Source organism: Parasteatoda tepidariorum, chromosome 2 (genome assembly GCF_982258835.1).
Source record: "Parasteatoda tepidariorum strain Cologne lab strain chromosome 2, Ptep-v5.0, whole genome shotgun sequence".
NCBI classification, from domain to species: Eukaryota; Metazoa; Arthropoda; class Arachnida; order Araneae; family Theridiidae; genus Parasteatoda; species Parasteatoda tepidariorum.
In genome coordinates, this window is record NC_141756.1 from 109646163 (window position 1) to 109658760 (window position 12598).

At 27.3% G+C, this 12598-nt stretch overlaps 1 protein-coding gene across 2 annotated transcripts in view; it reads left to right on the forward strand.

Moving 5' to 3' along the window:
• Window positions 1-35: 35 nt before the first annotated feature.
• The window catches only part of LOC107451113 (F box and leucine-rich-repeat gene 4), a 37766-nt gene continuing 25203 nt past the window's right edge, over window positions 36-12598 (forward strand). Inside the window, exons 1-8 of one of the 2 annotated variants that reach the window (XM_087158024.1) lie at window positions 36-433; window positions 1937-2033; window positions 3619-3724; window positions 4822-4917; window positions 5958-6189; window positions 7764-7834; window positions 10552-10621; window positions 12095-12204. In XM_087158024.1, coding sequence (XP_087014150.1) covers window positions 212-433; window positions 1937-2033; window positions 3619-3724; window positions 4822-4917; window positions 5958-6189; window positions 7764-7834; window positions 10552-10621; window positions 12095-12204 — 1004 coding nt within the window. In that variant the 5' untranslated portion in view covers window positions 36-211. Of the gene's footprint in view, window positions 434-1936; window positions 2034-3618; window positions 3725-4821; window positions 4918-5957; window positions 6190-7763; window positions 7835-10551; window positions 10622-12094; window positions 12205-12598 lie in introns of those variants that run through there. The other variant, XM_087158025.1, reaches the window with a different exon arrangement.

Consider the following 12598-nt stretch of genomic DNA (forward strand, 5'->3'; position numbering starts at 1 on the left):
CTCAGAATCAGTCAGACTATAATTGTTCAAATAATGTACCCAGAATTCATTACAAAATAATAATAATAAAAAAAGTTATGTTGATGTTTTGTTTTGTAGTTCGTTTATGTCAAGGAGTATAGTTAATGTTCTGGTCTAATTTTCTTGTTTAATGTTTGTTAAAATTATTATGTGTTAAATTATTTCTGCTTGCTAATACACGAAATAACCAATGATGAAGTCAGTGGAAACGGAAGAGGACCTTATATTATTTAAAATGCATAGTGAGGCGACTAAAAGAGGACGAACAGTACTATCTTTAAGAGCATGTGAAATAGTTGACTTTAGTTCACAATATGGAAGTGAACACTCTATTTCGTATACAGCTGAAAATATTTTGGGTCCCCCGTCGGTATTTCCGAGGTCTGGAGATTGTGTCAGTGTGTATGAACTAGTATGTTAATTTTATGTTTTTTATAATTTGTAATTCTTTAATATTCATGTAAAACGTTTGAGATATTTCCGTATCGTGATCTGTCGCGCTAACTACAATCGCCAAGGTGCCAAATAGATTTTAAATTTGCAAATTTAAAAAAAAGAAAAAACATCTAGATGTTTGCCCTTGGGTGGCTACGAGCTTTACCTTTCGAGTTTGTTCCTTTCTGTGATGTTTTTTTTTAAAAACTTCTTGTGGACTACTTCCCGGAAGTTTCCTAGACTTGGCGATTCATCTGCCACAGATCACGGTACGGAAATCTCCCCCAAGCGAAAAACAAACTGAATTGATGGGGATATTCCCGTATCCTGATGATCTGTGAAACTACAATCGCCAAGGTGCCAAATAGATTTTAAACTTGCAATTTAAGAAAAAAAAAACATGTAGATGTTTGCCCGGGGGTTGACTATGAGTTATACCTTCCGAGTTGGTTCCTTTCTGTGATATTTTTTTTTAGTTTCTCATGATGGGCCGCTGCCCGGAAGTTGCCAAGACTTGGTGATTATTCTGCCACAGATCACGAAGCGGAAATCTCTCCACCAACTCGAAGGGTATAACTCGTAGCCACCCCCAGGGCAAACCTCTACATGCTTTTTTTGTTTTCATTCTTCTCGTTTCAAATTAACTTGGCTACTAGTGCCTTTTCGTAATTTATATTATCTTTAAATTATATGTGTCTTGGCTTTTCAATAATTGCCATTTGCACAAAAACTTTTACTACTTTGTTAAAACTTTGTACTCAAGAAACTGTAATGTCGTTGACCATTGTTTTAACCTGAATTAACTTTTCCCAATAATTTTTTGAGATCTAAATTTTTCTTTCTTTTTTTAGGTTAAACAATTTTAGTTTTTTATTCAGTAGCTTAAATGCATCATAAGTTTAAATCTATATGATTGCGCTGTTAATCTCAAATAATCTATACATTATTAATGCTCCGTACAATATATAATAAAGATTTCTTACATTAAAAAATATTTGCTATTCATTGCTGGTTTTATATAATCAGGGGTCTGTCCAGGCCGCATTTACTACCGTTCAGCGGTACCTTCACAAATTCAATTTTAGGTAAAACGGTAGTTTCACAAAATACTTTTTCTTAAAATTTTATTTTTGTATCCTTTAAAAAACAATAAATCTTCATTTTTACCATGTTTTTGTGGTGATTTTTTAATATAATTTTTAATTTTTCACAAATTATGTCAAAATTTTCACAAAATAGGTACTTTTCAGAAAAACCTAGACAGACCCCTGATAATGGTCTCTCATACTTGTGGTTTTAAGTATTGAATAATTTTATTAGTTACATTGATTTGTTTGTTAAATGTGGTTTAAATGCTCTAATTTAAGTTTGACTTCCAGTTTAAAGTTTTTGGTCTTTATTTTAAATATACTAACTACAAGTAAAATTTATTTATTTTATTTATTGTCTTAAAATTTAAATATTCTTATAAATATTGCAGAGAACTTATGGAAAATGGTGGCTTACTCTTCCATCAAGTAGAGAATCAAAAGTAAATCTTCCATGTAGGATTCCTATTGAAAGTCAAGATTTTATTGGTAAAGTCAGATTATTATTATATGCTATCATATCATTTTTATAAATTAATGTCTTAACCGCTTCCTTTTAATTTCTTGCGAAAAAAATGTAAAAAATCAACATATTTTTTTACTTTATTAATAAATATAAGGAACTAAAACAAAATGTATACCCAAGTTTGAAGTTGAAAATTTAGTATTATTTTTTTGTGTGTAAAAAAGCATTCAATTTACAATCAGTTTACTATCCGGAGTTATCTCTGGCATGTGAAAAAAGTTGAATATTAGTCTTTATATGATAGTTTTTAAAACAAGGAACAACACAAAAGTGATAATTTTCAAACGCTAGTGACAGGGTGCGTAGCGTTTGTAAAAAGTACTTAAAGGTGCTTTTTTGGGGATTTCGTTTTTAAAAGCTTTTAAAGGTGCTTTTTTCTGCTGGTGTTTTTAAAAAGTGCTTTTTTTCACAAATAATTTTTTTTTCTTCAGTGATATCTGGTGGATCTCATGCATTTCACGAAAAAAGGGGGGTTTGCTACGTAATCATTCACGCAGACTTCATGTCGTACCCACGTTATGACTTGCGCAGGCACGCACACTTAAAACTGAAACCCGAGTGCTCCGATTCGGATAGAGAATATCAGATCCTTATGAAATGTTTTTCTTTTTAATTTAATTTTATTTTATTCTTGTTTATTTTATTTTACTTCTAACACTTTTTTGACGTAGGGGGTAAGGATACTTTTGTTCTGAGTTCAGGGTCAAGTTGAATTCACTCGGTGATGTGGGAAAGTACTGAATGTTTCGATTTACGCCCATTTCTTTTTCTTTCTTTTTTTTAACGCTAAAACCGTTTATAAAAAGTTTTTGTTTTTCAATAATATCATTGATTGAATATGAATTTTTTGAGTGCTTGAAAATTTTTGTAAAGTGCTTGAAAAGTTTTTAAAAAAGTGCTTATTTTTGATTCAAAGATTTGGCTACGCACCCTGAGTGAAGTGATACACCATTTTTTTTTATCTCTTTTTTTTCTCTATGTAAATTCAGCATTTATCATATATATAATGACAGAAAATACTTGTACAGTCCCACTATCCAACAGCCAAACTCCCAAACAAAACTTGGCAAACTTCCAATCACAGCACATTATTATTATTTTGCTTTCAGCCGAGTAAAAACGTGATAAAACAAAACATACTGACCAATTCTGCTATGCCTGAGTTTTCTCGGGATAATAAATATTTGCAATATATACATATCCGAGTTAACTCGGGATAATCAGGGAAGCGGTTAATAATTCTATATATATATATATATATATATATAATATATATATATATATATATATATATATATATATATATATATATATATATATATATAATATATATATATATATATATATATATATATATATATATATATATATATATATATTTCTTTTTGTTTATTTTATTTGTTAACAATAGCTAAATTGATAAAATTAGCTTAAATCCTGTCTGGCCTATTTCATGTAATGGTCTATTTTACTTTATAACTAATAAAATATTTTTTTCTGACATTATATTGGAGCAAATATTAATGAATAACATTGTTTCTATTTTAGAATTCCGTGTTGGAAGGCGTGTTGAGCCGATGCTAATACGAATCTATGAAGTATATAATCCTGGTGCAATTGTAAGGATATTAGGATATTGTTCTGACAGAGAAAAGTTATTATTATTTTATTCATTCAATGATGTCTGAAGCTCTATTTAATGATATTCTGTTGTAATTTTGCTACTAATGATGTTAAGTCATGAAAAGATTGATTCTACAAATTTGATAATAAAACATAATAAGAGAAGTTTAAACATTAATTTTTGAAAATTAATACTGCAGTAAACTGTAACTATTTGTTATAGTATTATAATATTTTTTTTTAAAAAAGGAAACTATTATATTTAAAAAAGTTTTATTAGTGTATTTTATTTTGCTCTTTGTGGAACTTTTGAGCATCTGGTAAAAATTTTCAATTTATAATTATAAGAGATTCATTAATAAGTAAAAGCAAACTGTTACCATCTCCATTTGTTTCATTACCCATGTCATTAAGAACCTGCGCAGGATGTCTAGATCTTTTTCAATATCAATTAGCTTTTTTTTTTTAAAAAAAAAAAATAGATCTTTGTTATTTTTTGCTTGATATATTACATTGTTTGATTTAAGTGGAGATCTCCCGAGAAATAAATAAATTTAAAAAAAAAAGACTGGCTATTTGTGTATATAAAATGCCTAGGCATTCTATCTAATGCAGGATTTCAAACTATGTCCGCAATATATATATTAATCTTATAAAAATTATTTGAACAAAAGTTTAAAAAAATGCTTTGGATATTAGGATGAATAAGAATATTTAATATTAACCTACTATAAAAATAATCTTCAATGGTTGCTGCAATTTATAGCTTTTATTTTCTCCTACTTAAAAAAAAAAAAATTGTATCTTTTTTTGAATATTTTTTTTGAAATAAAACATATTTTAAAATGGGTGAAGGAAACATTTTAAAAAATGGCATTTTTCTCTATGAAAGGCAGGTAGGGTTGGTCTTTTTTCAGAAAAATAAATTAATAAAATAAACACTCAAGGAAAATACTGATATAGTTACTTAAAACAATTTTTTATTTTTTTTAATATCTTACTTAAAATAAGATAAAATTTGAATAATATATAATTATTTATATTTCTGTTCATATTAAACTGACTTTAACAATTTTGAAGAATGCTTAAATATTTTAATTTCCCCTTATTTAAATATTTTATTTGTAGATGGGTTACTTTGTGGGCTGGTGCACCCAAACACTTACCACCAAATGAATCACATTGTTTTTCAGTAGAGTTTGAAAAAACTGATCTTCTTTCTGAGTAAGTTGCTTTCATTTTATCTATTTATATAACTTACATATTATAAATTAGTTTTACTATAATCTCCCGATTTTAACATTTTTACCTTTGTGATGTATTTATATTACGATAGGAAACAAATTAAAATGAAGAATATTTCAATAATTTTAGTTGTCACAAAAAATTTCTGAAGTATATTTTCAGAGAAACATATTGACTGATAGCTGAATTTTACATATGTACGGAAGATCTATGTATTCCAATTCTATAAACTGCAATTGCTATTTTACTCTCATGCAAGCAAACCAAAATTGATAAATTTGTTTGATTTTGTTGTTAATGTTCTTAGTAATTCGATTTTTTTCTGTAATTAATGACTTAAGTTCATATTTTTTCGAGGGATGGGGTATTGAAATCTGAATACAAAAGTCATTCATTGTGGTGAAAAGAAATAAGATAAGTACATAATCCCCAGTGAGTCTTCTCTTGTCAGAAAAGATGGAGAGAAAAAAAAGGCAAAATATGATAGAATAAGATTTTTTGTATCAATTGAAAACCAATAATAAATTGAGAAAATAAGGTTGAAATTTGAAAAAAAGAAATTGTTTTTCAGAGAATTATTGCTTCAGAGAATATCCCAATATCGAGGGGCGGATAACATTAATTCATATACAAATTCGTAGGGACCGCGAAGCATTCTAATCGAGGGAGTTATTGTTGTATCAGATATCGTATTAGCAAGAGTTCACTGTATATTGAATTTTTTAGTTTAGTTCAATGATAATGTGAAATTATCTATGCTACAGAAAATTCTACAGAATGCTAAAGTTTGCATCATAAAGATCTTCTGCTGCACCTTAATTCCATACATTTTGCTGTTGTTTAACATACACTATTTTTTTTTCACTTTTTCATTCATTTTTCTTTATCATTTAAGGGATAATTTATTATTATAAATAATTATTTTATAATGATATTTAAATATAAATTTTTCTTTTTAAAATAAAAATTATTTATTTTTTTACATTCTAATACTAGCCACTTTGATTCATTTCATTTAGCTATTTCCGAATAGAGTTTCATCACAGACACTTGAACTATTACTGTGAACTAGACAGTCTTGTTCTATATGGTGAAGATAAATTCTCAAATTACAGTTTATCGAGTTCTGCTATCCCGTCTGCCCTTCAAAGAATGGTTAATTTTTCACTTCATGAAAATTATCAAACTCCAGCCTCTTCCTTTTCATCAGTCAATTTACCTGATCATCATGCATCATTTGATAATTTGCCTGTGAGTTTGATGTTTTACTCCCTAGTGTCTGTTTTGTTTTACTCCCTGAAATTTAAAACTCTTAAAATGGAAGAGCCAACTCATCTACCATTATACAAACCAGTCCTGTGGACTTTTGATGTAGAGCTTTTTGTGAAGTTTAATTATTGGCTTTAAATTGAACTAGCGAACCAAGTCAGTAATTTGAAAACTTCAGGTCCTTAGGATTTGGGTGGTTTTTTTTTATGATGAGTGTTACCCATTTAAAATCTCCATTTTAAAGATACACATGAAAAGTAAATATTTTGTGTTCTAGTTTTTGAAAGATGCTATTTTTATTAAAAGCTCAGATTTAAAAATCTTCTAAGTCTTTTAAAATAACGCAATTTTATGCAAAATAACATAAGTTTGCTTTATAAACACTTTTTGAAGATATAAATGATCTGTGATATTAAGCAGTCAATAAATTTTCTACCTCTTTATCAATTAATTTAATAGGAGCATTTATAGGCTTTCCATCTATTATTGATAGACAAAGCAAGGAAAGATTTATCACGATTTATATACGATTATACGATATGAAGAATCACGATTTTGAATTAATTATGTACAACTAATCAAATGCACTCATTAAGGAAAAGCGACTATGTATTATTATACTCACAAAATTATCCTTCTGATGTTAAGACAGGAATGAAAAAAAGAAAAGAATAATTTTATTTTCTAAGATTGGATAATTTTGCAGAGACTGAAACAGTTCTGTGGTTTGCATCCCATTTTTTTTAATTCTCTAGAGAATTATGCATTCCATAGTTCACATCAACTTTATTTTCGCTTCCTATCTTGTTGTATTTGACGCATTATAGATCGTAAGTGAAATCACTATTTAAATTATTCTGATCCTCTCTTTAAAATATTTTTTTCTTTTTTTGAAAAATAATGGTGTATAAATAGCAGTAGAAGTGATGAGGATCCTAATGAATTTTTTGTAGACCTAAATGTAGGAACTCTTTCTTTACATCAATAGTCACCTATCAATCAACACTTTAATTTTTTTTCTTGCAGTATTAATTATAAATCTTCTAAATTTCTTAACTCCTTTTCAAGAGCTGTGTTAAGATCAAGAATTTATTAAAAGAAAGACCAGATTTTAATAGCTTTATCAAAATTATTAAAGTGAGAAAAAAATGTCAAAATTAAGTTATAGTTTTAAAGAGAGTTTAAGTAGTAAAAATAAATTGAACCTTTCTAAGCAAGCTTATGTAACATTTTCCTGTATGCTACAACAAAACTGAAAATTTTTTAAAAATAATAACTATGTGAATAATAAAAATATACAGATGACTGGTGCCCCCCTTTTTTAAAATTAGATTATTTTTCATCCAAAAATCTAAAAGATAAAACAATTTTCATGTTTGACAATAATAACGGTTTTGGCATTCATATTGGAGAAGCTAAACGTGCATGAGGAGTCAGCTATTATTGCAACAAAATGTAGTAGAGTTGATTTGCTTTAAAATGGAAGACCAGTTGGCTCACCTAATTTTGATTACCTAACTTGTACAAAATTAACACAATCTTCTCTTTTTTTTTAGAATGAAGTTATACACCTAATAATTAGCTACTTAGATCTTCAAAGCTTGTGTTCTGTTGCTCAAGTATCAAAGTTAGTAATTTTTAATATCATTGTAATTATTATTTTTTCATTATAAACAGTCATTTTCATGTTTCATATATTTATTCTCAAAGATATTTTTTAAATTTGTATTTGGTTTTTCTATGTATGTTTATTTATTTTTAAAAGATAAAGTTTTTTCTAAATACAGTTTTTTGCAGAACCAAAGGCAGGATTTTATTTTGAACTTCTTGAAATGTATGTGTATTCATGCATTCTTTTGTTAAAACCATGCAATTCATGTTAATTAATAAGTTAGAGTTTTAAATTATGTAAATAAGATTAGACATTTATTTTCTCGTTATTCCCGATTAGTATACTGTGTATGAATGTTGTATCCTAATATTCTCAAAACGTGACAATATCCTTTTATTTACAAAGAACATTTTGAGTTTGAATGTTTCGTGTAAAGTTCAAACCTTGCTGCTAATTTTACAATTTATATCTTTGCACCTCTTTGCCTAATAACTAGAATTTCAGTATTGCAAATTTATCTACATAAACATCATTACAAAATTTTTTTTTAATAAATGTGCATTTTTTTTAAAAGAAAAAAAATATTTAAAAAATTTTTGAGTTCTGTGCTAAGCATTTGTGGTCTTAATATTATTACATTTATGTTTGAAAATCCAGATTAACCGATTCAATATGTCAAAAGATTTATATTTCTTACCTAGTGAATTATTTTAAAGAAAATTTTCTTTACCCAAAATACATTCAAAATTAAATATTGTTAAATAATTTATTTAATGTGACAAGATGTGATTAATTTCAAAAAAGTGAAAAATATATTTTTTTTAGGAGAGATAAGTTAGGTTGCTATAATTCAATTTTATCAAAAATATTTATCCAAGATATTTTATCAAAAATATTTGTATTTTGTCTGAAATTCTTTTTCTTTTTGCAGACAGTGCATTTATACTTGATAAATATTAGTTAAAATTTGCTGCCTTTCTCTTTTAATGTTTAAGACAATTCAATTTATTTAAAGTGCTAATTTATCATTGATTGAGATAAAGCCTAAATTCCTGCTTCCCCCTTAAGGGCTAATTATTTCGCTTTGTTGTTTTCCTCAATTAAAGGTTTTGCACTTCTAGTCTAAAACGAGCAAAGATGGGATCTTAAATGGAGCTCAGAAATTTAATATTTTAAATTTTCATGACATATCTAAAGGTATTAAACACATCAATTGAAAAGACTCTGCAGTTACTCCTAGACTTGATATCAGTAGTTCCAAACTTTTTTAGTTGTGCAGACTACCATTTTTGTAAATAAAAAAAAATTGCTGTGAGGCCTTTTGACTACTAAATTTATTAGTATATATTAGAGTGCTTAGCTTTTTTTAAAAAGTGTTTATTTTCGATTATCGTTTTTTAAAAACCCTTAAAGGTGCTTTTTTATTAGGTGTTTTTAAAAAGTGCTTAATTTTCTATTTTCTAAAATGAGAATTTTTTTTTTTTTGCCATGACGATTTTTGCCACGTATTATGCAAAAGCGTGTTTTTCATATTGTTCTATTCAACATTTTCGCAAATCATTCGAACACAACGTATTTGGACGTACCATCGTTCCCTAGCATATAAAAGCTCCTATCATTTTTCATGTAAGATTAAATGCTTGTAGGTCCGAATGTGCATACTCTAAGCTGGATTCTGTGGGAATTATTCTTGTGCTCTTATGTGCAACTCTGCTGCATTTTGCAAGAGATTCTCAATTTCATGCTTCATTTTCCTCCCTCTGAAATCGAATTGAAAAATCTCTATCTTTTTCTGGTGGCTAATGTAATCAAGAAAAAGAGTTCTTTGTCAAAAACTAATTATTTTATCATGGTCATGTAAAGTCCTTGAAAATTATTTTGCATTTTGTTAATGTATATAGTGCTTAAAAATATTTTTTGAGTGTATAAAAAAGTACTTTAAAGGTACTTATTTCTTGTCGAAAGATTTGGCTATGCACCCTGTATATGTATGTAGACTGGGGAATCTCAGCCTTTCATCCCTTTAGTGGATCAATAAAATGAGTACCAAGCATGCTTGGGAACTAAACACTGGGGGTTCCGTGTTCGGCTGACAACCCAAGCCGGACATCTGCTCTAGCACCCCAGAGCCCAAGGTCAAGAAAGCTGAGATAGGCACAGTAAGCCTTGCCCTTCTATAGGCTGTCGCGTCACTGAATTTAGTTTAGTTTAGATTAGGGAATTGTTCCCCAAAAATGGTATTAGACTTATAAGATTTATTGTAGCTTAGACGCTTGACTAGAATCCATGACTTAATTCCATACGACATTATGCACAATCTATAAGTTAATGACAACTGATCTATATCATTGCCTATATTATGTTTTTAATAAGGAAGAAGATTTATCAACACTGTCGATATTTATAAATTTGGCTGAAACTATTTTTAAAGTCTATAATGAATCAATAGTTTAATTTCTTACATTATACTTTTTTTTAACCCCCTTTTCCCTATCTTTCATTTTAAAAAGAATTTTTTTGTTAAAATTTATGCAGTAAGAAGCTTTTTGTTTTATTTTTCTCCTGATTGTTTTGTGAATCGTTAATTATAATGTGATGAAGTCAATCTGCTATTAAATATATCATCATTCTTTTATCCCTTTATTTATGCAACTAAGTTTTTATTTTATTTATTATAACAGGACTGCTTCATTTTATTTTATTGTTATTTTACAAGTGTAATATATTTATAGGTTATTTCACAAAATTTGCTATGATCCTGTGTTATATAAAGATTTAAATCTGCAAACTTATTGGCCCCTGGTAAGTTTTTTTTGTTTCAACCTTTTAATCCTTTAAACTTCTCATATATGGCGTGTGTAATAGAAGTTTTTTAATAGCATATTTTAATAATTTAATAGCATATTATAATAGCAATAGAATTTTTTCTCTCTCCTTGAAATACCAAATAATAATATTGAAGTGGTTTATACGATTACTCTCAATGAATAAATTAGTCTGTTTTTTTAACATTGATTTCAAATTCTTGTAATATCAGTAGATATTTTATTTACATAGACTTGCATTGATCCTATGATGTTATTTTAAGTAATGATTTTATTTTTAAATATAAATAATATTTTGTGAAATTAACAGTTTTTACAATTTAGCATCATAATAAGAAAATTTAGCTGTGCAATTTAATTTTAACTTCAATGAGTTATTTTTCAAACTATTAGTAAATTAAAGTTAAGTCTTCAAGATGCTTTTTAAAAGTTCTAATTTTTTATAATGCTGTGATTAAATAAGATGTATTTAATGTTCAAAAATTATTATTTACAAGTGAGTTTAATTTATATTGCTGTCTAGTTTTTTATTCTAAATAAAATTTTGATTTTTCTAATACTTATAACTTATTGTTCCTGCTTTTTAATTAAACTTATAAGGTGAAGGAAAGTAAAAATTATTATCCATAATTGGTTTAAAATTATTGTTATCTTGTTTTTTATTCTAAATGAAATTTTAATTTTTTTCTAATATTTATGGCTTATTGTTCCAAGTTCTTAATTAAACTTACAGCATAAAAGAAAGAAGTTATTGTTTGAAAAGTAGTAGTTATTGTTTAAAAATTATCACCTATAATTGTCTTAAAGTTATTACTGTCTTGTTTTCCATTTTAAATGAAATTTCGATTTTTTTTCTAAAACTCATAGCTTACTATTCCAAGTTTTTAATTGCAACTTAAAAGAAAACTTTCAGCATAAAGGAAAGTAGTAGTTATTGTTTAAAAATTATCATCTATAACTGGGTTAAAATTATTGCTATCTTGTTTTCTATTCTGAATGGGATGTTGATTTTACTAATACTTATGCCATACTGTTTCAAGTTTTTAATTAAACTTACAGCATAAAAGAAAGTAGTTATTGTTTAAAGATTATAATCTATAATTGAATTAAATTTATTACTGTCTTGTTTCCATTCTGTATGAAATGTTTATTTTTCTAATATTTACAGCTTACTGTTCCAAATTTTTAATTAAACTTACAGCATAACCTTTTTAATTCATATTTATTTTAGTTAAAAGATCTCCTGAATTAATATATAAATATACCTTGTAATTAGCAATGTAAAACAGTTCACGAGTTTTCAGAGAAGTTTTGTCTCAATAGAATGATTTGAAATTAATGAATTTAATCAGAATTCGCCACTTAACATAAATGTTACTGTATTTCTTAAATTATATATATATTCTTTAAAATTCTTTTAATTAAAGTATTCTTTATGTATTTTGCTCAGGTTGACATTACTGCATTGAGAGGATTGGAATCTAGACTTTCGTCATTGAAAACCTTGAATTTATCTTGGTGTGGCAGTCAAGGTAGAATCACTGCTCATTACTTCAATGAGTAAGATTTGTCATCAGTCTTGTACATTTACTGATGTTCTAATATCAAAAATTTTTTTTAGTGTGTTGTTACTTGCAATTCGCATGCAGACCTACTAACTCTCAGGCTTCAGACCTGAGTTTCTGGCTTTTGTATCCAATCTCTGGAACTCAGGCCGGCACATTATCAGGGTATCTGTGCAAGTCCCGAATTAAGGTTGCCGAAAAATCTTAATTTTTAAAATAAAATTTACCCCTCCCCCCCAATTTCAAGGTGTTCTGAATATCTGAATTTGTAACAAAATCCCCACTCAGAGTAATATTTTATTAAAATATAAAAAGTTTTTATTATGTTCTTTAAAAATTATGGTGTTCTTTTAAAAAAAATGGAAAAAAAAGCATCATTTCTAGAGCGA